This window comes from Ambystoma mexicanum, chromosome 3q (assembly GCF_040938575.1).
Source record: "Ambystoma mexicanum isolate Mex_15411 chromosome 3q, UKY_AmexF1_1, whole genome shotgun sequence".
Taxonomy (NCBI): Eukaryota; Metazoa; Chordata; class Amphibia; order Caudata; family Ambystomatidae; genus Ambystoma; species Ambystoma mexicanum.
Window position 1 is genome coordinate 354,060,278 of NC_090926.1, and position 25,940 is coordinate 354,086,217.

A 25,940-nucleotide genomic window follows, 5' to 3' on the forward strand; every position below is an offset into this window, starting at 1 on the left:
GTAGTACTTCCTTTCCCTCTTTTTGGAACTCATTAGTTTTTCCTTTTACTCTTACAGGCTCGGAGGTTCTTTCCTTCCTTTGCCTGTATAGAAGTTTGAATCTACCCTTTCAGCACGGTGTTGAAGAGATTAGTGGATGCTTTTTTTAAAAAAATTTCCCCTGAAGAATGTTCGCCCGAACTGGGCAGTGAAGAACAGAAACATGTTGGGATGGTTGTTGTTTTAGAGACACATTGAGATTTTTTTGTGTTATGTTATGTGATATCTTTTGTGTCATGCAAATAAGTGAACTTTGTATTTCATGTTTTAGTAACTGTTTTTTAGTGTTTAGTACACTGTGTTAGGTGAGGGTAGTGTTTTATGTTTAAATTCAGTTCGAATTATTTGAATAAAAATTTGTTATACACATTTTTTAATCAATCATAGCAGACGGTCCATTTTTTCAGGACTAGTGATGCCGGAAAACCTTATAGAGTTCCTGTGTAAAGGGGGTTGGATGTAAGTAAAACAAGACGTGTTATCTTACTCTTTATTGTATTATACATATTGATATCCCTGTCAGTAGAGTAGGATGTTATTATAGGGACTGTTTATACCTATTTGAACATACTCTCGGGAATCAACAACTGCTCATTATTTTTCTGAATTCAAAGCACAATAACACTAACTCCAGGGAGGGGTATCGCATCACTTACAAACCCCTGTGCTCCAACAATGGATTTTGACAGTAACAGGATGAACAAATGAGTATTAACAGCTGGCCTCCAGAGTTCAGCTGAATTGCAACCACCTGTCTGCAGGGTTGTCATTTTGGCTAGTCACTACGATAGAAGCTCATACGCCAAGTGACTCCTTTGTGACTCCTAGTACTTCTTCTGGTATACCTGATACAGTAGTTCTCACCTTGTGTCCCCCCGCAGCCCATCACCATCTTCCAATTGGTTCTTAGGCGTCTTAGGAAAGAACAAACTCGCACCTTATCAGCAAGCTATTGCAGGAAGGTACTTGCAGGAAGAAGCAGATAGGATGGATGAAAAGAAGAAAAGGCACAAGCTCTGGTACCAACCCCAGAGCTGGAAGATGGAGCTATACAGGCTCTGGTACCATCCCCAGAGCTGGAGGATGGAGCTATACAGGCTCTGGTACCATCCTCAGAGCTGGAAGATGGAGCTATACTGGCTCTGGTACCATCCCAGAGCTGGAAGATGGAGCTACACAGGTTCGGGTACCATCCCCAGAGCTGGAAGATGGAGCTGCACAGGCTCTGGTACCATCCTCAGAGCTGGAAGATGGAGATACACAGGCTCTGGTACCATCCCCAGAGCTGGAAGATGGAGCTGCACAGGCTCTGGTACCATCCCCAGAGCTGGAAGATGGAGCTACACAGGCTCTGGTACCATCCCCAGAGCTGGAAGATGGAGATACACAGGCTCTGGTACCATTCCCAGAGCTGGAAGATGGAGCTGCACAGGCTCTGGTACCATCCCCCGAGCTGGGAGATGGAGCTGTACAGGCTCTGGTACCATCCCCAGAGTTGGAAGATGTAGCTACACAGGCTCTGGTACCATCCCCAGAGCTGGAGGATGGCGCTATACAGGCTCTGGTACCATCCTCAGAGCTGGAAGATGGAGCTATACAGGCTCTGGTACTATCCCAGAGCTGGAAGATGGAGCTACACAGGCTTGGGTACCATCTCCAGAGCTGGAAGATGGAGCTACACAGGCTCTGGTACCGTCCCCAGAGCTGGGAGATGGGGCTACACAGGCTCTGGTACCATTCCCAGAGCTGGAAGATGGAGTTACACAGGTTCTGGTACCATTCCCAGAGCTGGGAGATGGAGCTACACAGGCTCTGGTACCGTCCCTAGAGCTGGGAGATGGAGCTACACAGGCTCTGGTACCGTCCCTAGAGCTGGAAGATGGAATCATGGCTGCTTGCTGGGAGTTTGGGCCCATACGTGAACTTTCTTCAAGGTAAGGGAGAACTGCAGGAGCACTAGCGACTAAATAGGACTCCACATGTGATTATGGACACCACCATGCATATGAGGGTACAACGTCCTTTCGTCAACAGTCGTTTTTTCGATGTTTTTAGGAAACGTTTTCAACGAAAAAACTATCAAAAATATTGGGGTTAGGGGTGTGGGAAAGTGCATGTAAGGGGTGTGGCGCGTCGGGAATAGAGAAAAAACAATAGGGGATGGGGGCTGGAGGAGGAACCCCCTAAAAATAAAAAATAAAACATTCAATGAGTTTTTCGTTGAAATATTTTCATAAAATAACCCATCCAAAAGAAGTCTGTCGATGAAATGGCGTAGACCTGCATATGAGGCATCAGGGTAACGGCCTTGGATGGAACTACTGAATCATTTGAGGCTGCAATTGCAATATGATAGAAGCAACTGCACATGCGAGGCTTCACCTTACATATGGTGACCTATACTAGACATATAGGGCATTGACTGCCTTGGATGGCATTACTGAAGCATTTGAGTCTCTGATTGGAATACAATGAGAACAATTATATGTGAGGCTGCGCATTGCATAGAGGGACCTTTACCATGTATATGATGAATCAAGTGCATTGGATGGCATTACTGGGCATTTAGGGCAGTGCGGGGCATACATTGGCAGCAATTACTCATATGAGACTGACACTGTAAATAGTGACTTACATCATGCATATTAGGCATTGGCTGATTTGGATGGTAAAATATGTACATTTGACAGTGCTTATCACATGATGCCAGTAATTAGACATGAAAGCCTATCCCTAACATATGTTGACTATACCAAGTGTATGAGGCATTCACCAACTTTGGGTGGCATTACTGGGGTTTTTGAGGCCACACTTGGCATATGATTAAAAAAACAGGATTTATGAGGGCATATCTTATACTATGCCCATACGTGTCTTGTAAGGCTATAACAGGAATCTGCATAATAAGTGCATATTATTGCAGCACTTGGGAATATGGGGCTCTATTTCCTATATAATCAACATATCATGCATGTGAGAGGATAACTGTCCCAAGACCATCAACAGTAACTGGCCAAACAAGGCTTTACTGGCATTATAAAGCATTCCTCCTGGCCTATATTGGTTCTGTCAGCAGTACAGCTATCATATCATTACCCCAGCCATGGCATATCTACCAGCAGCTGAGTTAAAACAGTCTTTTGTCTGCTTTAGTAAATTTTGTTCTTTTATTAATCTTAAACTAATGCAGGTTGTTTTCTGTAAGCCACTTCTGGTGATACCCGCAGGTACAAACTGCATGCAATGTTACAACTATGATGTCATCAGTGTCAATCAAATGTCACTTGACATCACCCATTGTGATGCCATAGGGTTTGTTATATAGGGTGTGTTATATAGCGTGACACTGCATGCGTCTCATTGAATGAATGAAAATACTTAACCAAAATGGCCACCTTGGTTGTAGAAGGTGGGGATCCATACAGAACCCCTTGTGTATGACAATGGCGGCCGGAAAAGGGAAGCTGCTGGGGCCGTGGGTGGGGCTGCTGCTGCCACCACAAACAGGTAACTAGGGATGGGGTGGGGGGGTTGGCATTTTTTTACAAATAAAGAATAGGGGAGGGTGGGAGCAAGATGGTGGCCCACAGCGGAAGGCAGCCTGAGTTTTCGTGGAACGCAGGCTAAAATTATAGGTTTCAACCTGTGATGCATGGAACCCGATTGGCTGCGCCCCACCTCCCCCCGCCCTGGGTGCTAATGCCACTTACGCTATGCCTAACATTCGGAATAATCGGTTTTTTCCGATTCTTTGTTTAGTCTGGGTTGTGATTTATTTCTGCTCACAGCAGACAAAGAACAGAATAATGGGTGTTCTTTAATGGCGGGAAAGGCGACCATTAGCACGTAAAATAAAATTCCCACCTGTGGTAGTACAACATTTCTTGAGAGGGCTGCTTACAAATATCTGTGAGTTCCTGTGTTTTTGCATTTTATTACACACAGAAAACGTGCACTTTTCCTCTTACTGATAATTCCAAACACAAAAATGTATTCAATTACACAGAAATAAAGTGAATGTATCTTCTTAAATAGAAACCCACAAGCAGATTTTACTAGTTGATTGAACTGACTGAACGATTCGTTTTTTTTTGTAGCCATGCAACTCATGACTAAGAATACGATACAGGACTTCATAAGACAATAACTAATAGCAGGTGATGCCATCAGATTGTATAAAACAGAACAGAGCTTAGAGACATCTCGAGTTAGCCCCTGTCACGCATGGTTCGGCAGTTCGGGCAGGACTGTTCATATTGATACCAGGACTAAGCCGGATTCGCATACGATAGAAGGCAGGGCTTCCCAAGGCAAAGACACTTCTTAGGATTGATGCAATGCCCTGTATTCGTCACTTGTTGTCTTTAGTTTCTCCCCTTGAGTGAAAAGGTGTATTCTCAGATGTTGCTGCCTTTCTTGGTGCCCATGGGTAATCATGCTGCACTACTATTGTATGGAAGGCTGCTGACAGCAAAATCAGTGGTTCCGATTCAATGAAAACCTACCACACAACCATTTCTTTGATTTTTGGTGGAAATAGGAACAACATTAAAAAAAAATAAAAAAATAAGTCCTCAACAGTGTGTCTCCCACAGGATGATGCATGTGGTACCTCCTTCTGCTTCCTGGAATGTAATTTATCATGACATAACCTGGGTAAAGTAACGATGCCTAAAGGTTTGCCTTCCACCCTAAATATGAAAGTATGACCCTGACCAAAGCTACTCAAAATGACGAATGTTAGCTACTCAAAATGCTAAATGTTTAAATGGCACTTTTGGGTATCAATTACTTTCTCCTTTTGCCTATGTTTTCGTACGTAAAAACATACAAAAGGGAATTCATTAAATGGTTTTTCGGTGGCAAACCACTGTCTCTATACACAATGTCCCTATACCTGAATGATGTTTTCACTTGCATGTACAAAGTTCAAATGCAATTCGAAATACTACTGAGGGTTGGCTCATGCATAATGGGCGATGGGACGCCGACATGCCATCCATTATGGAGGAGCCACCAAAATCAGGGAAACATTGTTTCTCTTTAGAATTTCAGCCTCCCGGTGTGCATGCCTAATGGGCCATGCAATGCTGGGGTTTTTCTTACCGAGCTTGCATGAAGAATTGTGCAAGCAGGCTGGGGAACTGCAGGCCCAAATGTGAATAGGAGGCAATCCTGCACCTCCCCGGGCAGCGTTGAGTCTGAAACAGGAATGGTGCATGCACAACAAAAAAAAACATGTTTGTATGTGTGGGTATACGTGCGTGTGAGGTAGTGTATGTATGAATCCATGCATGCAAGAGGTGTCTATGTAAATGTGTGCAGGAATGAGAGTGCAATGTGAATGGTGTGAAAGTGTGCTTGTGTGATTGAGACTGCAGGGTGAATGTGATGAGAGAGAATCTTTATGTGACTATGTCTGTGTATGTAAATGGGTATTAATGTGTGTGTGTGTGCGTGAGGCTAGGGAGGCATTGGTGTGGGAGACTTGGACATTTTGTCATGGTATGTTTTACTGGCACTATAACCAAAGCCCATTTGATGAGTTTTATTAAATGGGGGAATATTAGGGATGGGGGAAAGAGGGTACTACGTTGGGGCAGCCAGCATGGACATTTTGTCATCGCATCATTTACTGACCAACTTTATGAGTGTTATTAGTGGGGGTATGGGGAAGTGAATTGAGGCAGTCAGCATGGATTTGTTTCTTACAGTGGCATGGGATGTTGTTTTGACAATATAGGCAAAGCCAATATGATGAGCATTCACACTTGACCATACTGGCCTACATTGATGCAGCCAGTATGGACATGTTTTCTTACTGATGTGTGTTTTTTTGAATGGCATCAAGGGAAAATCCAACATGAGTTTTCTTATGTGGCTATCATGGACTATTTTTGATACAGCCAATCTGAACATGCTTTCTTATTTTGGCATGACATTTATTTACTGCCCTCAAGGTTAAAGGTAACATGATGATTGTTCTTAAGTGGCCATGGTGCCTTACCTTTGTGCAGTCATTTAAGACATGCTTACTTACCCTTACTGTGGCATTGTATTTTTTACTGCCATTAGGGGTAAAGCCAACATGACAAGTCTTCTTATGTGGCTACACTCTCCAGCACTGGTGTAGCCAGTCTGTACATGTTTTCTTATAGTGGATTGGCATGTTTTACTGGCAAGGTCAACAGCAGTATGCTCAAACATGGGGATCCTGGCCTGTATTGTCAGAGCCAGCATTGACATGTTTTTGTATCGTATCATTACTGGCATTAGGGGGGAAGGAAACATGAGTATGTTCTTATATGGAAATAATGGCATTTATTGGTACAGCCAGCATGGACATGTATGTGCTCAGCCAGCAATAAAATGTTTCTATACTGGCACATATTTTTAGAAAAGGTAGTGTGAAAATGCATTGAGAACTGCTCTTGTACATTGTTGGTGACTTGGCATCTGGTGGTTTTTTTCATGTGTTATCCCACACAACCAATTGACAATTGTGTGGCTTTTTACCTAATTTTTCAAAGAAGGTGGGCTGTATAATGCACCAGTTATTACCAAGCCATTATTTGGAAAATGTTCTTGGTTGATCCCACAAATTCATGGGCAACATTAACATGCCATCTTATAACATAATTCACCAACCGCCTCTGAACATTAACACATTTTTGGGGTCTGCTGATTCTTAAATCCCAAACCGAATGCATGCAGTTTTGTCCACCCACATAACTCTGCGTTTGTGATTACACTGGAATACGTCTTTAGGGGATGTTATCTTGGATGTGCTTGCCCCGAGCTGCCTGGATGTATGCGAGAAGAAGGGGAACATGCAATGCAGACAGGGGTCTTTCCAGACGTCATGTAGCTGCAGGGCAACAGGGAATACGCATAAAGTCACCAACTAGGCACACAAGACTTAGATAAAACAGACGGTGCAGACTGCATAATCCTTGCGCTTGCAGGTGTGCCTTCTTTCTTCACCAAGGCCCCTCTGAGAATCAGGGTGCCTGCGGCCACTACGCGATAGGAGGAGGACTTGACCAGCGTTTTACCCCAGCCAACCGCTTCCTCCTTCCAGATTTTTCCCTGAATCTGGCCCAATGTTTATAAAAGTCTCATCGAAAATCTCTAATCCGCCACAAAGCACTACAACCAAAGCCCACAGCTCAGTACAAAGGGCTACTAACGAGCAGCTGCATACACAAAACTATTCCTGTGCAGGTCACGTTTATGAGAACAAAGCACTGCTCCACAGTAATGCGTGCAGAGCAGAGAACACACCCTGCGCAGAAAGACCGCAAGCAAGCACTACCAGTATTCTTTTGTGCAGCACTGCTCTCAGCGTCATACTGCTCCATGCGCAAAAAATCATACTGCAACAGCACACCCATTTTGAAGAATTAATTCCACAGAGCACACAACGGAAAACACGGCTTTTTCACGGGGGCGGGGGGCGGGGGCACATTTCCTGAAGGACCGCCGCAGTGAAGCATATTTCAAGAAAGCTCAGAACAGATGAAATGTTTCATAAAACAGAACAACCTCGGGTCACACCAAGGCCACGGCTGTAAACACAAACGCCACAAACACATCCTGCTTCACAAAGGTCACAACAAAGCAGATCACAAAACCACAAAAGGGTCACTATAAAGCACAGCGTTAATAAAGTGCACATCAAGATCACAGATATCCGAGCAAAGCACATACTAAGACCACAAAAGTTGTCGCAAACCAGTCAGAGATCACAAATGCCCCCAAAAATCACACAACCCAAGACAACGAATGACACGACAACGCACAACATAAGATCAGACATACACCAACAAAACATACTCCTACATCACAAATCGTACAGCTAAGAACAATGCAACCATGAATGACACACAAAAAGAGCATAGCCTAAGATCACAAATCTCACAACAAAGCCGATCCCACGACCACAATAATCAGACTAACGCACACTCTTGTCCCAACAAAGCAGGTCCTGGGACCACAAATGTCACATGGCACAGTCTCTGATCACACATTCCATAACATCTGACAGCTGGACCCCAATGATATCAATCACCTGAGGTGTACATGTAGCAACAAGGAAAGGACTGCGCGGCCTGAAGGTGATACTGCCTGGCAGAAGGATTGAGGGCAGAAAGTGCAAGCAGTGGTGGTTAACATTTCAGGGCAATAGCACACATCAGAGGCTTGCTGTAATCATGGTAGTTAGACATTAAACTTCTCTGCCTACGCCCCAACACTATGGAACCTCCTCCGTGTCAGCATCAGACTCGCCCCGCGCTCCTACAATTCAGAAAATAACTCAAGATCCAGCTCTTCAAGGAGTCTCTCCTCCTCAACACCTAGGCCATCACGCCGCCCTCCCCCCCTGTCCACCCCACTCCTCCCCACCACCCTGTACGGATGTACCCCTCCTCTGTGCCCTACTGTATCCTACCCGCTCTGTTATGTATCTGTCTTGTTGTATACCTCTGTAAAGGGCTCTGTTGCTTCTCGAAGCTAGGTCCGCGCTCAATAAATACAATAGTAATAATAATAATAATAATAATAATAATAAACAACAACACAATAATATATTCAGCTGTCACAGTCTAGGACATCTCCTACATGCCGTGGGTGAATGTCCTGTTTAGGTTTTATGGCCAATCTGAGACTGATAAGATCGGTGGCCTTCTTGGGTGGTCTGGATACCTCAAGCAGGGGCGCAATAGACCCCTTTCTGGACAAACGTTGGCAGGGTCAAAGAGCTATAGTGGTAATGTGGGCCAGTACAAAAGCTAACTTACATTTATTTAAGAATTAACTTCTTGTCTTTATCAAAATCAACAGAGAGAATTTGCTAGGGAAGGGGGCAGTTATGAGGTGTCACTGAAACATTCAGAAGCTTCTCAATCCGCTGCCCCACACAATCAATCTGCTTTGGATCATAGAAACAATTTAAGTCACCATTATAAGTTTGGTGGTATCCCGCCGGAAAATCTGGTGAGATACCACCAAAAGGAATTACCGTTACTGGCAACCGGTCTGGCAGAATTACCACCAGGTTCTGAGTGGCAGTAAGGGTAGGTTAATCCCTATTCCAAGGAGGTATTACAGGCACTCGTAATACCGGTGATGGCAATACTGGCGGTTTTTTGCCAGTGGGGTGCCTGACTTACCTCCAGCTGTGGGCTGGAGGTGAATCAGGTTTGCTGGTCCGAAAACGTGCCGGTAAACATTATTACTGGCAGGTTAAATCCAGTCTGGCAAACATATAATGACCCCCATTGTCTTCCTGGTCAGGGGACCTGGAGTGTGTAGGCCCAGTATGCCACAAGGGCATAATGATCTAGCTCAGGGGACCTTGTGTTGGGGAGCAACCACATCATGACAGACCTTTTATGGGGAGGGCAGCTGTACCATACATAGGAAGCTTTCCCTCTCCATGGCAATTTAGAATTGCCACACTGCAGGGCATACATTAATTATGTATGCCTGGCAGTGTGGCGATGCCACTGTGCTGTTGTTCCAAGGACATGCCATGAATCTGTATTGCCCAGCGCCCCTTAGTAGGCTCCTCGAATGCCCCCTTGCTCTTTCTCATCAGAGGGGGTAAACAATGCGGCCAGCCAGGGAGGCCAATTCACCTAATGGCCAGGGAAGAGGAAATGGCATCACTTGATGTGTCATCACATGACGTTTGGCTCAAACAGCATTATCGAAATAATGTCTTATGAGCCTTAAGTGCTATCACAAACACACACAAAAAAAGAAAACTCCAACAAGTGTAAAATTAATAAAATACCAAATAGGACTACTTGACAAAAGGCTATTTTAGTTGCAAAACATTCTCTAACATTTGTGCTGCCTTGATATGCCCTGGGTGAGGTGTTACCCTGGGTGTTATGCCCTGGGTGTTACTATTGTGCGCCCCAAAACAGTCTGTGCATTCCCCTTTTAATGTTACCCATCGGAACCCGCTCGATTAACCAATTTCCTTATCATCCACTATATCTGTTAGCAACGTACAAGCAATTGGTTTGCTACTGCTGCCACCAACATGGCCTTTTGTACAGTGACTCTGAAGGAAGTACTTCACTCTCTTGTACTTCACTCTCTTTAATAAATAAAAATATGGTCATGGTATGTCAGGGCCACACACAAGAGAACCATCAGAGGCTAGAGGAAGGCCCTACATATGCCAGCACAGCCTCACGTGGGCAGTTATTAAAATCTTATGCCAGTTACAGACCAACATGCCATGTATAGTCATAATATGCTACATGCAGCCTCATATGCAGAGGTGCTGCAATCATATGCGAAGTGCAGCCTCAGTCGCGCAAGATGTACCATCGCAGGACAGCAGTAGTCAAGTCCCGGCCTCCTGGCAACAATGGCGACCGACGAGTCAGCATCAGTAGGGGCAAGCTGGAGTGGAGCCACAGCAGCGCAAGTAAGACACCCATAGAGAGTCCGCTGTGGGGTGGGGAGTTCTGGCTTTACTTATGCATTGAACCTATCGCTCAAAACCTATTTCCAAAATGTAACTTTTGAGGAATCCCAGGCAATGTTACTGTCAGCCACAGTTGTATTTGTTCAAAACCTCAGAATGTTTTAGTAAATAAGGCCTCATTAGGAGTTTGCAGGTACAGTAACAACGGTACCGGTCAGGGATCAAGTCCTAAAAATTAAAGTGGGGGACTCATGAACAAAGGCAATGGGATGTGACGCTGCCAAAATTAGCATATCAAGGTGAAATATGCACACTTCACTAAATTGACTTTGCATAACCACCCAAATTGCACAGAACGAATGGCATTTGCCTTCCACAAAATCAACACCCACATAAAACCAAGAGAGGATATTTTTTTCTAATAGTGTTTCTGAAAACGTTAAAAGGTGTGCATGGTATAAACTCCAAGGACCAATACAAATGTTTTCTTTGGAACTTGCAGTACCGATATGCGACATTTCACCGTTAGTTGTTTGTTGTTTTTCATCAGGTTATATAGTGCAGTGGTGAAGTGTCCCGCCTGCAAACTTTACGAATGCTGGTCGATCCCAGAGGTTGGCTTTAAATCATAAATTCAAATAGGACATTCAATGTTTTCATTTTAGCTGGGGGTGACTGAGTCCACCCTCTGAAAAAAAGTGCCTGTGTGTACCCTTGACTTCAGCCCTGGTATTAGTAAGCTTGCCGGTACCGTCGTTACCAACCGGCAAACTACGAGGTCTGCTCGTGGGTGCCTTTTCGCCCGCCATGTCTGACCTGGCAGGCGGACTGGCACCTGGGAGCAGACCATGTCGGATGCACCGGCACAATTCCTGAGTCAAAATTACCAGGCTGGGGGGACCGTATTGCACTGGTAATTGCCCGTTCCCGGACACCAGAAACAAAATGATTGCAGCAGAAGCCGGGCGGATTTACTGGCACGGCTACCGCTGATCTCATAATGAGGCCCAATGTGTTTCACGTTATGCCCAGTTTCTAGAAGTATCTGAACATTCCATTTGTGTTCCTTTAACACTTTCCCAGAATACATACATTAAAACTTGAAATTAGTTTTTAACTAACAAAGTCTAACTGTTGCTTTTTGTGTTTCTTCTGCATTTGCATGTATTATTTATAAAGCAGCACAACTATTAATGCATGACTCAATTTGTGTTGTTCTCACTTTTATCAAATGGCGACAAGGATGGGATTGGATGATGTGTGATGCAATACACCCTCACATTTGCCCAAGTACTTTCCTCCAAGGCATGTTTTAGTTTCAGCATATTCAATACTTCCAAGTCCTGTGCCTCCCCAGACGTTTTGGACTCTGATCCCCTTGATCCCCCACCATTGACTAAACTGGTAAGGGCTGATGGAAGTTGGAGTTGAAAACATCTGGAGAGCCAAAGGTTGCAGATACACAATGGGATTCAAAGGTTTAACCAGACCATTTGTCTAAAGACAGCACAGTGCTGCCCAGCTATCCTTTGAACCACACCATTTTTAAATGTCGGCATTTCCGAAAAATGTGATTGGTCAACATTATGGGCCACTTTCTCTAATGGGAATCCCTCATTAAGGAACACACCTTTCAAAAAGTAACAATTCTTTCCATCTCCGACAGAACTAACATCCATTTCGAATAGTAATCTGATAACACCAAGATGCACGATGCATCACGACCTAGTTTCCCGGGCACGTCCGGGAGCTCTATGGTGATTAAGGGGGTTCAAACTAAACTCTGATCCTATCGCATGTAGCACAGACCGCCCCCTCGATCTGCTTACCATAAGGTCATTCAAACCCTGTGCCCAAGTGGCCTGATTGGGCATCTAAAGACTCACTCAAAGTCCTTTGTTTATTACTAATAGCATCCGTGGAAACCTTCAAATCCACAAGATGGAGGGTATCCTGGACATCCCGCAACACTTCATTTCCAGCACTTGTCTCAACCCACTCACCTTCGCTAACAACAACTCAAAGATGGCAGCTGCTACGTCATCGCCCCCACTATCATCATCATGTTAACTCTCCCTTCTCCTTTCAAAGGCACTCCAGACAACCAACTGCTCGTGTGTATTCCGAGACAAAGGCACCATATCAGGCCAAGGAGCCATCTTGACATCCAGGCGTGGTCCCAGGCTGCACTATGCTTCGCAGCACTTGGACTAAACCTCTGAACAGGTCTCACGCCTCACACGCACAATGTTAAATATCAAATGGCAACCTTGCAAGGCTTACTTCCCAACACCAAGTCATTCTTCTTTGTCTCTAGGAGAACACGATGCAAAAGTGACCCCAATTCCTTGCTCTGGACTCAAACTCCTCCTAAGTGGGTAAGGTGCACAAATACTTCTTGCCATTTCATATGCAGCCTTACATCCCGGATGCGTCCCCTCCTTACTAACATCTTGCAACGGATTCATGCTATATGCAAACCTGTCCTCAAAATTGGAATATTATTCTTTGGGCCTAAAAAGAGCACGGCTGTTCTTAATGCGGTGTTTCGTTATGGTGCGATTCTCACCTAACTCAGGGTGTCCTAAATACATGACTTTCTTGTGGAATCTGGTACACCAGCTCCTGCACAGTTAACCCATTCCTCCTCAGACATAATTATTTATGAAGCACTGGGTTCTTCGCAAGCGCAGTCATAAAGCAAGAGGGGAATCTTGGACAGCATCCTACGAAAACCTGGGACTCCCTTACTTCATGTAATGTGTTGGTGTGCTTAGTGTAGATCACATACTTAGGAATGTCCCAAGGTGGCTGAGATCAGGCAAGAGGAACCGTTCCACTCATGTGGAGTCCTTAAATCCTCTAAGGTCTGTGCACATTGGCCGACATGTCCCAGGCACTAATAGTCAAGCTCCGGCTAATCCAGAATAGGGCTGATAGACTTATCCTGGGCTTTAAACCCAGGAACCGCATCTCTCCAGCCCTAAAACTCTCCACTGGCTTCCGGTTGCTGCAAGGATCAAATTCAAATCACTCTGCATCATCCATAAGGCTGTCTGGGGCAGGGGACCATGCTATCTACAACTGGCTCTCACCAAATACTCTCCCTCTAGATCTTTACAGGCCCCCGGCACCAATTCTTTGTGTGTCAAGCGCTTCGTTAAACAGCGAGCCGGTGGCCGATCTCTTTCCTCAGCAGGCTCCCTTCTATGGAACAGCCTCATCCGTCCTCTTCATTTTAGCCAGATCTCATAAAATTCCGGAAGCTCCTCAAGACTTTCCTTTTCAGCTCCTTCTTCCCTTGCACACTTCTCTGCTAAACCCCACAGTTGCTGAGATTGGTGACCAGGGCCCTTCTGTGTCCTCTTGGGCCCTGGCCTTCCACACCCAATCACTTTCAGCCTCTGGGCGCTGCCACCACTTGCCTTGGCACCCACTGGCCTTTGCCACCGCAGGCCTGCACTTATTTATTGGCAGCTGACCACTCTCACCTAGGCACTTACTTGCTGCTCACTCCCTAGCACTGCCCTCTTGGGACACCTAGCACTCACCCCCCCACTCCCTCATCCCTTCTCACTCTCTGCACTTGCACGTTCTGATTGCTCAAAAGGCCTAGTAGGTCCGCCTTTATCTTTCATTGTTATATTCTGATTTTCACTCCCATGTTCCCTCCCTGTTGCTCTGTGGGTGCTTTGAAACACAATTTACTTGATGTATGAGCGCCTTACAAATGCACAATAAGTTAAAATAGATAAATGGGCACCACATGACTAGAGATTTCCATTTCCTCCATGACAAGGCACCAGTCGTTCACCTAACGCTTTCCTCATCTGCTGTGGTATAGTCTCATTTTATGGACAATAGGAACCAATCACTTTTTAAGTGTGCTACTTTGCTGTAACCTTCACTATTCTGCCAGGTTACTCAATAACTCATCTTCAAATTCTCTCCTCAATCATCTGGCTCCTCCACAGCCATCTGCATATGCTCTGCATTAAGATCTGTCTTGACCTTTCACTCTCTTTAGTGCAGACTCCTGAGCAATGCTGATCCTTCTTATGAAACATAACTTTTCCTAGTGGGCCTTATCTGCTCTACCACAGTAACACTAACAGGTGTCCGAGATCTACCGATGATGGAGGTAATGCATCCCCCACACAGAATCTTGGTTTTACCCCTTGGCCCAGCACAGTGTAGAGAAGGCTGTCCATGAACTTCAGTCTTCACATGTATCTCCTCCACCATCCAGCATTTAGACCATGCTGAAGGCATCTCAATAGGGACCACCTGAAGTGACTTCAGTACAGGGACCTACTGGCAGGGTCGGACTGGGACAAGAAATAGGCCTGGTCACCCAAAAAAAATGGCCCACCCATCGTCTCAAAAATGTGGCCCACCCCTCGCCTCACGACACTTGACCTCTGATGACATCACCGGAAGTGATGTAATTTGACCCCCCACCCCAAAGTGACCCCCCAGGAAGCGATGAAACACGGCCTTTCACCCCTTGACAAAAAAGGAAGTGGCATCAAATAGCATTGTTCCTAAGTACACTAAATTACTGTGAATCCAAGCAGACGTCCAAGGCCAAATGATAATATGTTATTGTATAGCACTTAGGCTTAAGCTCTTTTTTATAGAACAAATATGCATACAATATCACCAAACCTATGTTGGTACTCATTTATCGACCTCAGAAGGATGAAAGGCTTTTTGAAAGGAAAACTAAATAATCGGCCCAGTCATGGCCAGAAACTGGCCCCCACTCCTCAGGGATGAATCCGGCCCAACCATGGGCCGAAAGGCAGAGGGGCCAATCTGACCCTGCCTACTGGTCATGTGAGCTCTGCGGAAGTACCTCACTTATAACTGTAGCATGCCCCACATTGATGGCGACACCACTCATCAAGTGGCATTATTAAACTAAATCAAAAGACTGCCATAGACGTTCTCAAAGTGTATACAAAAAGCAACACATACTGGGAAAATAAACAATGAAAGGAAACCTGTAAGGTCCATGGCTACACACTCCTTGATGGTGTATTTTTATATGAAAGCCTTCCTCGTAGCAGTCCATATTGAGCTATCATGTCATACGACTTAACATTCAAAATGAAGCATAAACAGTCAATTATAGCACAAAGAAGGGGCACTCATAATGTTGAATGCGGAGGTGAGTGTGTGAACGAGTGTCCATTTTGTGTAGCACCAACTGCATTTCTATCACAGTAGATACCTGATACCATTATTTTAAGGGCGAATGTAGTGCTGGTGCAAGATTCTATATTGAGAACCTGTACAGAAATTCAAGCTACAGTTACTCACTAGAACCTCCAGCAAACAGAGGCCCATATTCCAGCAGCGAGATGACAGCCCAGACACCGGCCTCTCTGCTGAAGAACCCCAGAACCCCTTAAAGTTTCGAGGTTGCTAAAAACGGTCGGACGGCAATGACTTTAGATCATTGTCAGCTAGAGGTAGCTCCAGACAACAGACCTAGAGTAGAAAGACTCTGTGACCCTAAAAAAAACACTGCGTCACCCCCTCACAGGGAGGGGGGTATTGCTCTGGACCAGGTCTGTGTAGCCTCACCTTGGAGAGATGTCACACCCTTGCTGCATGAAGGCCCCCAACGAGAACCAGAGGCTGTTGAAGATGCCAAACTCGTTGGTGGTCTGCTCGGTAGAAGGCTGCTCGTGGCCCTCCTCCTGCTCCTCGCTGTGCCACTCGTAGGGGCTGAAGCGGCTGACTAGAAAGAGGACAACGCTGACACCGATGTAGGCAAAGACGATGCACATCCAGATCTCGTAGGCCAAGGGGTCCAGGAAAGAGAAGACGCCAGGCTTGGACTTCTGGGGCTTCTTGATCATGATGGAGATGCCCAGGCTCATGAAGGGCTTGGAGAAGTCGATGACCTCTTCACGCACCAGAGTGATGGTCAATGGAGCGATGGCCACATCGGCCCTCTGCAAGGTGGAAGGAAAAAGAAAAGATAAGGAGGAGTACTAAGTAAAAGAGTGTTCACAGATCTGAAGATGTTTGAGAGATTTTACTGTAAGGAAAGCCAAATACTTCATGCCACCATGTTGGAGTCCTGTTATTTTATTTTACAGCTTAATGAATCCCGGGAGTTGAAGACTTGCTTCATATCAGTTCAACTAACTGCATTAAGGCATCAGATGATAATATTTGGTCAAACGAAACCCCAGAATTGGTTATATGATGATCTGCCATAGGTAGGTAACTCATCACCCATCCTAAAATAGAGGCACTTTTAGACAGGTGATCCATGAACATTATGAAAACAAAAAGTCAAGGTTGAATTAATGTGTGGGAGTAGGAGGGTTGCCCTCGAGGAGAATTCTCCACACATTTGTCAGCTTCTTCAAGATAGCTGTGCACTTTCAATGGCTGAAATTCAAATTTGTTTCCCCAATTTGTTTCCACCCTTACTGTATTTATTTATTTATTTATTTTTACATTTGTAAAGAGCACACAAACCCACAGGCATCACAGCATTACGTAGTTGGTTGCACAGATCATTGGACAGGTACAGTGTCAGTGGGGTAGGGATACTTCAAGTGTTTCCAGAGAGGCCAACGCAGAGTTAGTGGAACTGGATAGTTTTTAATTGTTTTCAGAAAGGCCAGTACAAGGGCTCATTAAGTGATTTTAAAGTCAGCCTTTTTAATGCTCAAACCAGTCAATTCCCTTTCATACATAGGGAGGTGAGGCCCATTTCAGTCAGTACACAGGGATGAGACCCATTCAGTGAGGAAACAGGGCGGCAAGACCAATTTCAGTCATGATACGGCATACAAGGCCCATATCCTCTTGGTGTCCGAGGGTGGGACCGGCCACTTAATAAGCACAAAGTTGGAACAAACACGGCCCCCTTATAGCCCAGAGGCATGAGAATGAATGGACGAGGAGCGGTGATGGCCAAATACACATTGCTCCACTTCCATTCCATAAAGGCATGAAACCAAACAGAACAGTGATGTAGGACTCCATGGAATGGGGATTTACTGTGTACACTGGCAGACAAGGGCTGGTAATGGTAATTGCATTTGCTGGTATTCCAGCAGATTTGGCCCATGGGACTCCATGGGGGGATTTCTTAACCCCTACTGGCAAAGTTGTGGTTGGCCGTGCTGGTAAAAGTGCTGGTAAACTTTATTACTACCCCTTTAGCCATGTACTGGCCAACTCATAAAGAGGCCTAATAGCTTTTCAATCACCCACTCGCAGCTTTGTCTACCGCCATCTATTGACAATTGTACTTTAATGTGCATCAATGCAAAAAAGTAAAAATCGGAGCAGTGTTGTTCGGTATTCGGAAGTTTTTCTCAAGCGTTAAGAATAGCTGATCACTGAGGCTACTGTGTGCGGTGCAGTGGCTGCATCGTGGGTCTTTCATTTCCCCAGATTAGTAATCCAGTAAAATAGTTTTCCCTGGTTTCCAAATCCGATTAAATCAGGCCCAATTCTAGTACTGATTGCGCAGCATTCCACATTCCATCACTCCTCCCTTTGACAGAATAGGTCACCCATCTGCATCGATTCTCACATGCATGCCATTTATTTAATGGTAATTTGAGCATAGTGTCTAGGGTTACCCCTATACGGTGGTTTACATATTGGAAAGTTGAGCTCTTCCTGCCCACCTCGGCCCCAAACCATGAAATCCATTGGGCTTGCTTTGAGCGTGAACTGAGACCAGGGTGGGTGAAACTCGCCAAATGTAGGTTTATTGAGAGGTACGCCCAAACACAACTGCCCCAGGAACACAGTGGTGGCACAAACTGTTGTCTCATACTCATCCTCGTCCATGAAAACACATGACAGGGTGCTTTTTTGAAGTGTAAAATACAGAGGTCTGCTTTATGAAATCTTAACAAAAGGTTTGTCTTCTTTTTTGTATATTGCAGGCTGACACCTATCAAGGGCTTTGACAGGGTCGGACTGGGACAAGAAATAGGCCCAGTCACCCAAAAAAAAGTGGCCCACCTCTTGCCTCAAAAAAGTGGGCCACCCCTCACCTCTTAAAATGAGGCTGAAAGAATCTTTGAAAACGTGCATTACACGTGCACACATTTTGTTGCACGGTGACCTTTGACCTCAGATAACATCACAAGAAGTGATGTCATTTGACCCCACCTCAAAGTGAAATCCTGGGAAGCGTTGAAACACAACCTTTCAACCCTTGACAAAACAGGAAGTGGCATCGAATAGCATTGTTCCTAAGTACACTAAATTACTGTGAATCCAAGCAGACGTCCAAGGCCAAATGATAATATGTTATTGTATAGCACTTACACTTAAGCTCTTTTTTATAGAGACAATATCACCCAACCTGTGTTGGTACTCATTTATCGATATAAGAAGGATGAAAGGCTTTTTGGTTTAAAAAAAAAAAATGTGGAAAAGAAAATATATTTTTTTTACATTTTTTTTTCTTCCAAACTGGTCCAGGCATGCCCAGTAACCGGCCCCCACTCCTCAGGGATGATTTCGGGCCGGCCACAGGCCAAAAGGACGGGGGCCAATCCGACCCTTGGCTTTCACATAATGTGACGGTGAAGGCAAAGCCGGGCTCCACAGCCCCCAGGTCATTCCACAGGTCTGTTTCTTTCAAGTTCTTTCTTTAATTAATGAGCTGGGGCAGACGCAAGTGTTGAATGAAGCGAGCTAATGTCCCCCTTCTCTGTGAAGTCACAGCTGACTGGAATTAGCATTCCAAAGCCCCTCATCCTGTGTGTACTCCCCTGTGAATACCTCCACCACATAAGCCTGTTTATTTTAATTTGCCATTTCTGACTAGTCTCTGAAGTGTCTAATTTGTTGACATGTAAACTGTGTGTTAACAATGCATTGCGTGCTTGCACATTTTATATGCGGCCTTCTTGTGCGAAACAGTGACTTTTGTGTTGTGAATAGAGAAAGGCAGTATACAGAGATGTCTGATTGTCGCTTGGAAGTTAAGACATTATCAAGCATGAGGGTGGTGTAATTGTTTTACTGACTCCTTGATTTAAGGAATAAGGGTGTTTTAAAATGAATGTTGAAAACAAGGAAAAGGAGGCTCTTTAAAAAAATGGAGATGATCATGGGTACAACTTTAGACTGAGAGTGCCACCACCGGGCCCATGTAACACACTGAAGATTCCTGCACATCAAAAGCAAACCTACACCTGCCTCTAAAGGTTTGGCATCCAAGGGGCAGTCACAAGGGATGTATGAATTACTCTTCCCCAGCCCAGCCTGACCTTCTTGGGAACCCACTTGTCAATGGCTCTCTAGAGTTCCCTACCGGCCAGTTTGCCTCTAAATTATATACATATTATGTACCAACTCAGGGAGAAACCCAGGCATCCACAGGCACTTCTAAAATGGCCTCCAGAAACTGTTCCGTTCTCACCATGGCAACGGGGAGAGATGGCGGCACGCACGGAAGCATGCCCAATACATTCATGGAGGGGCAGCCACCCGCTCTATGTGTGCTACGGTACCGCAGGGAGATCAGGAATTAGCCAGGCAGAGCTGTTTAAATGGCAATTCATTCTGCAAACATGATTAATAAATGAATGGTTCTGCACGTCCGCATAAACCGAGGGCCGCCGAAGCCTGCTTTGCGGGGACTTGGAAAGTGCAGAGTGGCCTGCAAGTGTTTTATACCAGCAAATAATGGCACAGGGACTGAAAGCGCTGTGTGTCTCCCACAACATGGCCAGGGCGCAGGACAGGGAACACTCTATCACCTTATGCACCATCCAGTGGAAATAAGCCTTGCTCAAGCACACATTTGCAATCATTGGCCGCAAATGTCAATCAAGCCTCACTCATTGAATCGCTCATTCCACATCACAGTCCTCACACACTTTAAATGAGTCTTATGCCCATCGAATTTATGTTCTTCAATGGAGTCTCCAGCATTACACACGTCAAGCCCTAGAGTGAGGCGTCATTAATGTCCCATACTTTGGCCAAGTCCCACTTATGTCACGCATCATTGGCTTCAACAGAGTGCAATTCCTTTTCAGTTCAGTGACCCATGCACTTCAGTGACGTCAGTGACGCCTCAGCCATTCCCATTTCACCGGCCACATGCAATGTTTAGGCTTTCACTTGTTTTTGGCAACTGGTGTTGCTACCTGAGCCCCAGCAAACTAACAGTCTATTTTGGATGTCAAGGGACATCAGGTGTCGCACGACTCTGTGGCTCACGTTTGGAAGTGGTGGCCAAAGCACACGGATGGGTGCCCTTGGAGGATTCAGTAAAGTGATATGCAGTATAACACCAGATAAGCCCACAAATCGGCAGTCAAATGCATTGACTAGAACATACATATATCTTTTAATCAAACTTTAGAAAAACTAGCCCACAGTAAACATACTCAAAATTGGCAACCAAATCGCACAACAAATTCTTCAGATAGGACTTTGGATAGGTGAGGTTTGGGGAGCCTCAACTTGAATGCTGCTCGAGCAATGCAAAGAATTGTCCAACTCGCCTCGAGCCAACCGAGCTTCCATAGCAATGGCGCAATAGTGGAATTGAGCCGAGATGGTAAAGGTCCCATTCAAATCATACCCGGATCGAATCGTCTCGATTCACTGTAAGCCAAAAGGTCTCTCTATTACTCAAATTGGATTAAAGCTTTGTGAACAATAGACATATATTGACATATCAACTTAATCTTGTTTGAGCCAAGATGCCGCACCTGAAGCACTTCCATGAGGTGCCAACAGTGTACTATATAGAGAGTTCCCTTGACACAAACATGGTGTCAACCAGTGGGGCATGAGTAACTTGGCCCAAAAGGCTTTCTTAAGAGGCACTGTTTGTAGTATCTGGTGTGAAGCACTTTGCAAGGTGCATATTGTGCCTGAGCTGGCACTTCTACTCGTTGTCTGGCGACATTGGGTGGAAGTGGTTTCTTGGGGGCCAGTGGGCACATCACAATACTCTGCCAAACCTGTCATGTCTTCTAGTACAGCAGAAACAAGCATGTTTGTATAAGTTAAACCTTCCACAAACTTTGGTAGCTATGTCATTTTAAATCAAGGGTCTCAGAGGGTGGCTATATTACATTGTTCCTTGCCCAGTAGCTTTGAAAAACGGTTGCAATTTTGAAGCTCTTGGTCGGCAAGTGGTATGCCACAAACGTCCTCTTCGCTTGAAAGGCATTTCACTGTGTCTGTGTTAGCAGATTTATTAGTGCTGTTTGTTTGTTTATTAATTTATAATGCGCACCAGACCCAAAGGTAACCGGGCGCAGCAGGAAAGGATATGCAAAGCTTACAATGTTACAAGAATCTGGAATTTACAATGTTACAAAATGTACAATGGTGCAGAGATGTACGGTTTGCATATTTACATATTTACACTGATGCAGTGTAGGCAAATGGTTAAAGACAATTAATAAACAGGATGCAGAAAGGTTTACAATCTGTGTTTAGGTTATATACAAATGTTTATCGATTTCTAATAATACATATATATAGTCCAGTTAGGCTATGGATACAGAGGGATCTAAGGGGGTGAATACAAATTATTAGAGTTGATGTGTTTGATAAAGTTCCTTCTATAATGTGAGAATGGTTGGTCTACTCTCAGGTTATGTGGTAAATCATTCCACAGTTTGGCAGCTATCACAGGGAAACTGATGCCGCCAATTTAGGCGAGTTTAAATCTTGGTACTGCCAGACAGTTGGAGTTGACAGTTCTTGACGGTCTGCTAGATATTTTTCTCTTTATTTTATCCGTCAGGTAGCTAGGAGCCGCGATATTGAGGGCTTTGTGGGTCAGTGAGATCATTTTTAGATGGATTTTGTCATCAGTAGAAAGCCATTTATGTTGGCGTCTGATAGAGGAGACATGCTCCCTTTTATCTATGCCAAGTGGAGCTCTAAGGGCATTGTTTTGTAGAGTTTGAAGCCTTTGGGTAATGACTTTGTTGGCACCACTGTAAACGGCATCACAGTAGTCGAGTCGGGAGAGTATTAAGGCTCTCGCTAGGATCATACAAATATCATTGGATAATAAGGGTTTACCTGCTCTTATTAATTTACAGGTATAGGCTGTGGTTGATGCTAAGGAGTTGACCTGTTTAGTGAATGACATGGTAGAATCAATGTAAAAACCAAGTGTTTTTACTTCCTTAGAGACCTTAATGACATTGCCGTCTATGCTGAACACGGAATAGTCGGGGCCTAATTTATTGATATTGCCTGTGTGCCCAGAATGATCAGCTCTGCCTTATCATCATTCAGGCATAGACCATGAGATGCCATCCATGCCTGAATAATGAGATACACTCTATTCACCAACTCCCTGTCCATGCCATGATCCCCAGAAAGCGGGAGGAAAATCTGTGTATCATCTGCATAGTTAGTGTAGGTGATACCTAGATGGGAGATACAAGAGCCCTGGGGACTCCACATGTGATTGGTGTGGGGTCTGCTGCTGCCGAAGGGGAACAAACTCGCATAGTTCTCTCGCTCAGAAAGGATTCTATCCATCTGATAGCCTGGGTGGAGAAGTGAGCAGCAGAGTCCAAATGTCTACAGAGGGCCTTGTGGTCCACAAGATCGAATGGAGCTGAGAGGTCAAGTAAGAGGAGGAGTGCTGTCTTTCCTTGATCTCCCAGTTCATCTATTTGGGTCTTTAAATCAATGAGGGCTGTTTCGGTTCCATGTAGAGGACGGAAGTCGGATTGTCTAGCTCCCAGTAGCTTATGTAGTTCAAGGTGTTTTTGAATTTGTGTGTAGGCCACTTTGTCCAGTATCTGCAATAGAAATGGTACCGTAGTAATTGGGCAGTAGTTGGTAGGGATAAGAGGGTCTAAGGTCTGCTTCTTGAGAAGCGGGAGCACCCAGGATTGTTTTAAGTTGGCAGGGATATTGCCTGTAGAGAAGGAGGCATTAATGAGTTTGGAAATTAAAGGTGATAAATCTCTGGCAGCGTCTTTTATTATCTGTGCTGGGCAGATATCACCTTTACAATTAGAGGGTTTAAGGAAGAGGATGATTTTCTCTACCTCTATTGTGGTGGTTTTGGTGAAGGAGAATTTGTTAGTTTGGTCATTGAGGATAACATTAGGCAGTGACTGAGGCTGATTAGGAAGGTTTAGCAAGTCTTTTTTTAGTTGAATTCTATTTTGGAGAGTGTTTATTTTATTTGCTAATGCGTGTTGGATATCTGCATACCAGGTCTGATACTTGGTAGAAGTGTCTGGTGTGGCAATAGGTGACTCAAGTTCTTTCAGTATGGAAAAAAGTTCCTTCATACTGGAATTAGAGTTGGCAATGCGATTATTGTAGGAGTTTCGCTTTGCCAGGCAGACTTCATGTTTATAGTGGCGGGAGATAGAGGTTAAGTTAGCCTTATTCTCATCAGTTGGGCATAGTTTCCAGGTCGATTCATTTTTTCTCTTTGTAAGGCGTAGGGTCTTAAGTTCAGGCGTGAACCATTTATTTAAATGGGCCTTGGGTTTGCTTGTTCGCAATTTAAGTGGGGCAATTTTGTCCATAGTGTCAAGCATGATTTTATTGTATTCATGAATTAGTGCACTAGGCTCTAGGTTATCCGGCAGTGCTTTTAGAGTTGGAGGATAGCAGGAATGATGTTGTCCACTGTCATGTTCTTTTTATTTCTGGTAGGGCAGGATGGTGCCGTGGGTAAGGCTATGGTAGATGGTCGGGTTGTTAGGAGATAAAAGGAGACCAGTGAGTGGTCAGTCCAGGGTAATGGCAAGATGGAAGAGATGGCAGCTGTGCAGTTGGAGTCAGTGACACAATCTAATATTCTGCCCTTCAAATGGGTAGGAGTGTTGACTTGTTGGGATAGTCGTAGTGAGTTGAGAGTATTAGCAATGGTCGAGGCGTGCACATCTGCTTGGTCATTACATCCTAGGTTAAAGTCCCCTAGTACCCACAGTTGTGAGGTGCTTTTAACATTATTGGATAATAATCTGTGCAGATCCTCCTCAAAGGTCCCAAGCGGGCCCGGTGGTCTGTAAATTAGGTGAATGGTTTGTGATTGGGTGTTGTTTATAGGGAGTTTAGTGGTAAGGGATTCACAAGATTGCAAGGTTTGGGGAGGGGCTAGCCTTAGCGATAAGTTTGTTTTGGATATGAAGGCAATGCCACCTCCATGGGAGCCCTCTCGGTCTTGCCTAGTTATAGTATAGCCGTCGGGGATAGCCAGCATAAGTGATGGCCCTGCCGCGTTATGTAGCCAGGTCTCAGTTATAGCAATGAAGTCCAAGTTGGCTTCAGTGATACGGTCAGCTATATCAAGGGTGTGGGCAACTAGTGATCTTACATTGAGGAGCGCACCTTTGTAGGAATTAGCTTCTGTTTCCACTTTGATTTGTACAAAGTTTGGTAAACTTCTAGTACTAGGCTTAGGCTTAAATTTAAGGATTTGGGAATTCAATGTGGCTAATGGGGCAGGAGGGGGATTAGGAGCATTACATTCCCTATTATGTTGGGATTTCATTTCACGTTTAGTAAAAGGGAGAAGTCTTCTGGGCAGCTTGTGTAGTTTGTTGAGTCTGGCACGTAATTTGTTATTTCTATCATTAGATGAGCTAGGCTGGGAGGCATAGGCTCCTGGTCCTGGTACAACATGGTGCTTTGAGCCGACGTGGTCAGAGTTGTTACTTGAATTTGACATATTTGGTTGGATAAATGCTGACATATTTGGTAGGATAAATGCTGACTCACATAGGGGGATTCCACTGTGGCAATCCTTGTTGCTAGTGACAAGGAATGTGGACATAGCTATTATACAATAGATACTGCGTAGTCTTGACATTATGCAAAGCTATCACTATGGAAATATAGCAGGTTCTTAGACAGTCTAGGTGCGATTTTGCTATTGTAGCCAATAAACAGGCAGGTAAGCAAGTTTCAGGAAATCTGGGTGCAATTTGCTAAGATAGTCAGGCAATCTAGATTCAATTTACTAAAATAGTCCAAAATGTAGCAAGTTTTTAGACACTCTAAATGTGATTTTGCTAAGTAGCCAGTAATCAAACAAGTTTCCAAGCAGTCTGGATAAAATTTGCTAAAATAATCAGACAATCTAGATACAATTTACTAAAATAGTCCAAAATGTAGCAAGTTCTTGGGCACTCTGAATGCGATTTTGCTAATGTAGCCAGTAAACAAGCACGTTTTCATGCAATATGCATGCAGTAGTGCTAATATAGGCTGGGGTGTGGTGGATTCTTAGGCAGTCTAGATATAACTTTGCTGCTGTAGGTCATGGCCAGGCTGGTGCTCAAACAGTATTCAATACAGCTGTGCTACTATGGGCAAGTATAAAATGGGGGTATGTAGCAGGTATAGCGTGTAGGAACAGTGGAGCAGAGGTGGGGGTGAATGACTAGAGATACAGCATTCAGGGAGAAAGGCTTTCTTCCCATTAAGGTATTCTGATGGC

At 44.6% G+C, this 25,940-nt stretch overlaps 1 protein-coding gene across 4 annotated transcripts in view; it reads right to left on the reverse strand.

Annotated features, from left to right (window-relative positions):
* The window catches only part of GRIA1 (glutamate ionotropic receptor AMPA type subunit 1), a 774,249-nt gene that overhangs the window by 132,273 nt on the left and 616,036 nt on the right, over positions 1-25,940 (reverse strand). For all 4 annotated transcript variants that reach the window (XM_069653990.1, XM_069653989.1, XM_069653988.1 and 1 more), the window contains exon 11: positions 16,079-16,452. In XM_069653990.1, coding sequence (XP_069510091.1) covers positions 16,079-16,452 — 374 coding nt within the window. The remainder of the gene's footprint in view (positions 1-16,078; positions 16,453-25,940) is intronic.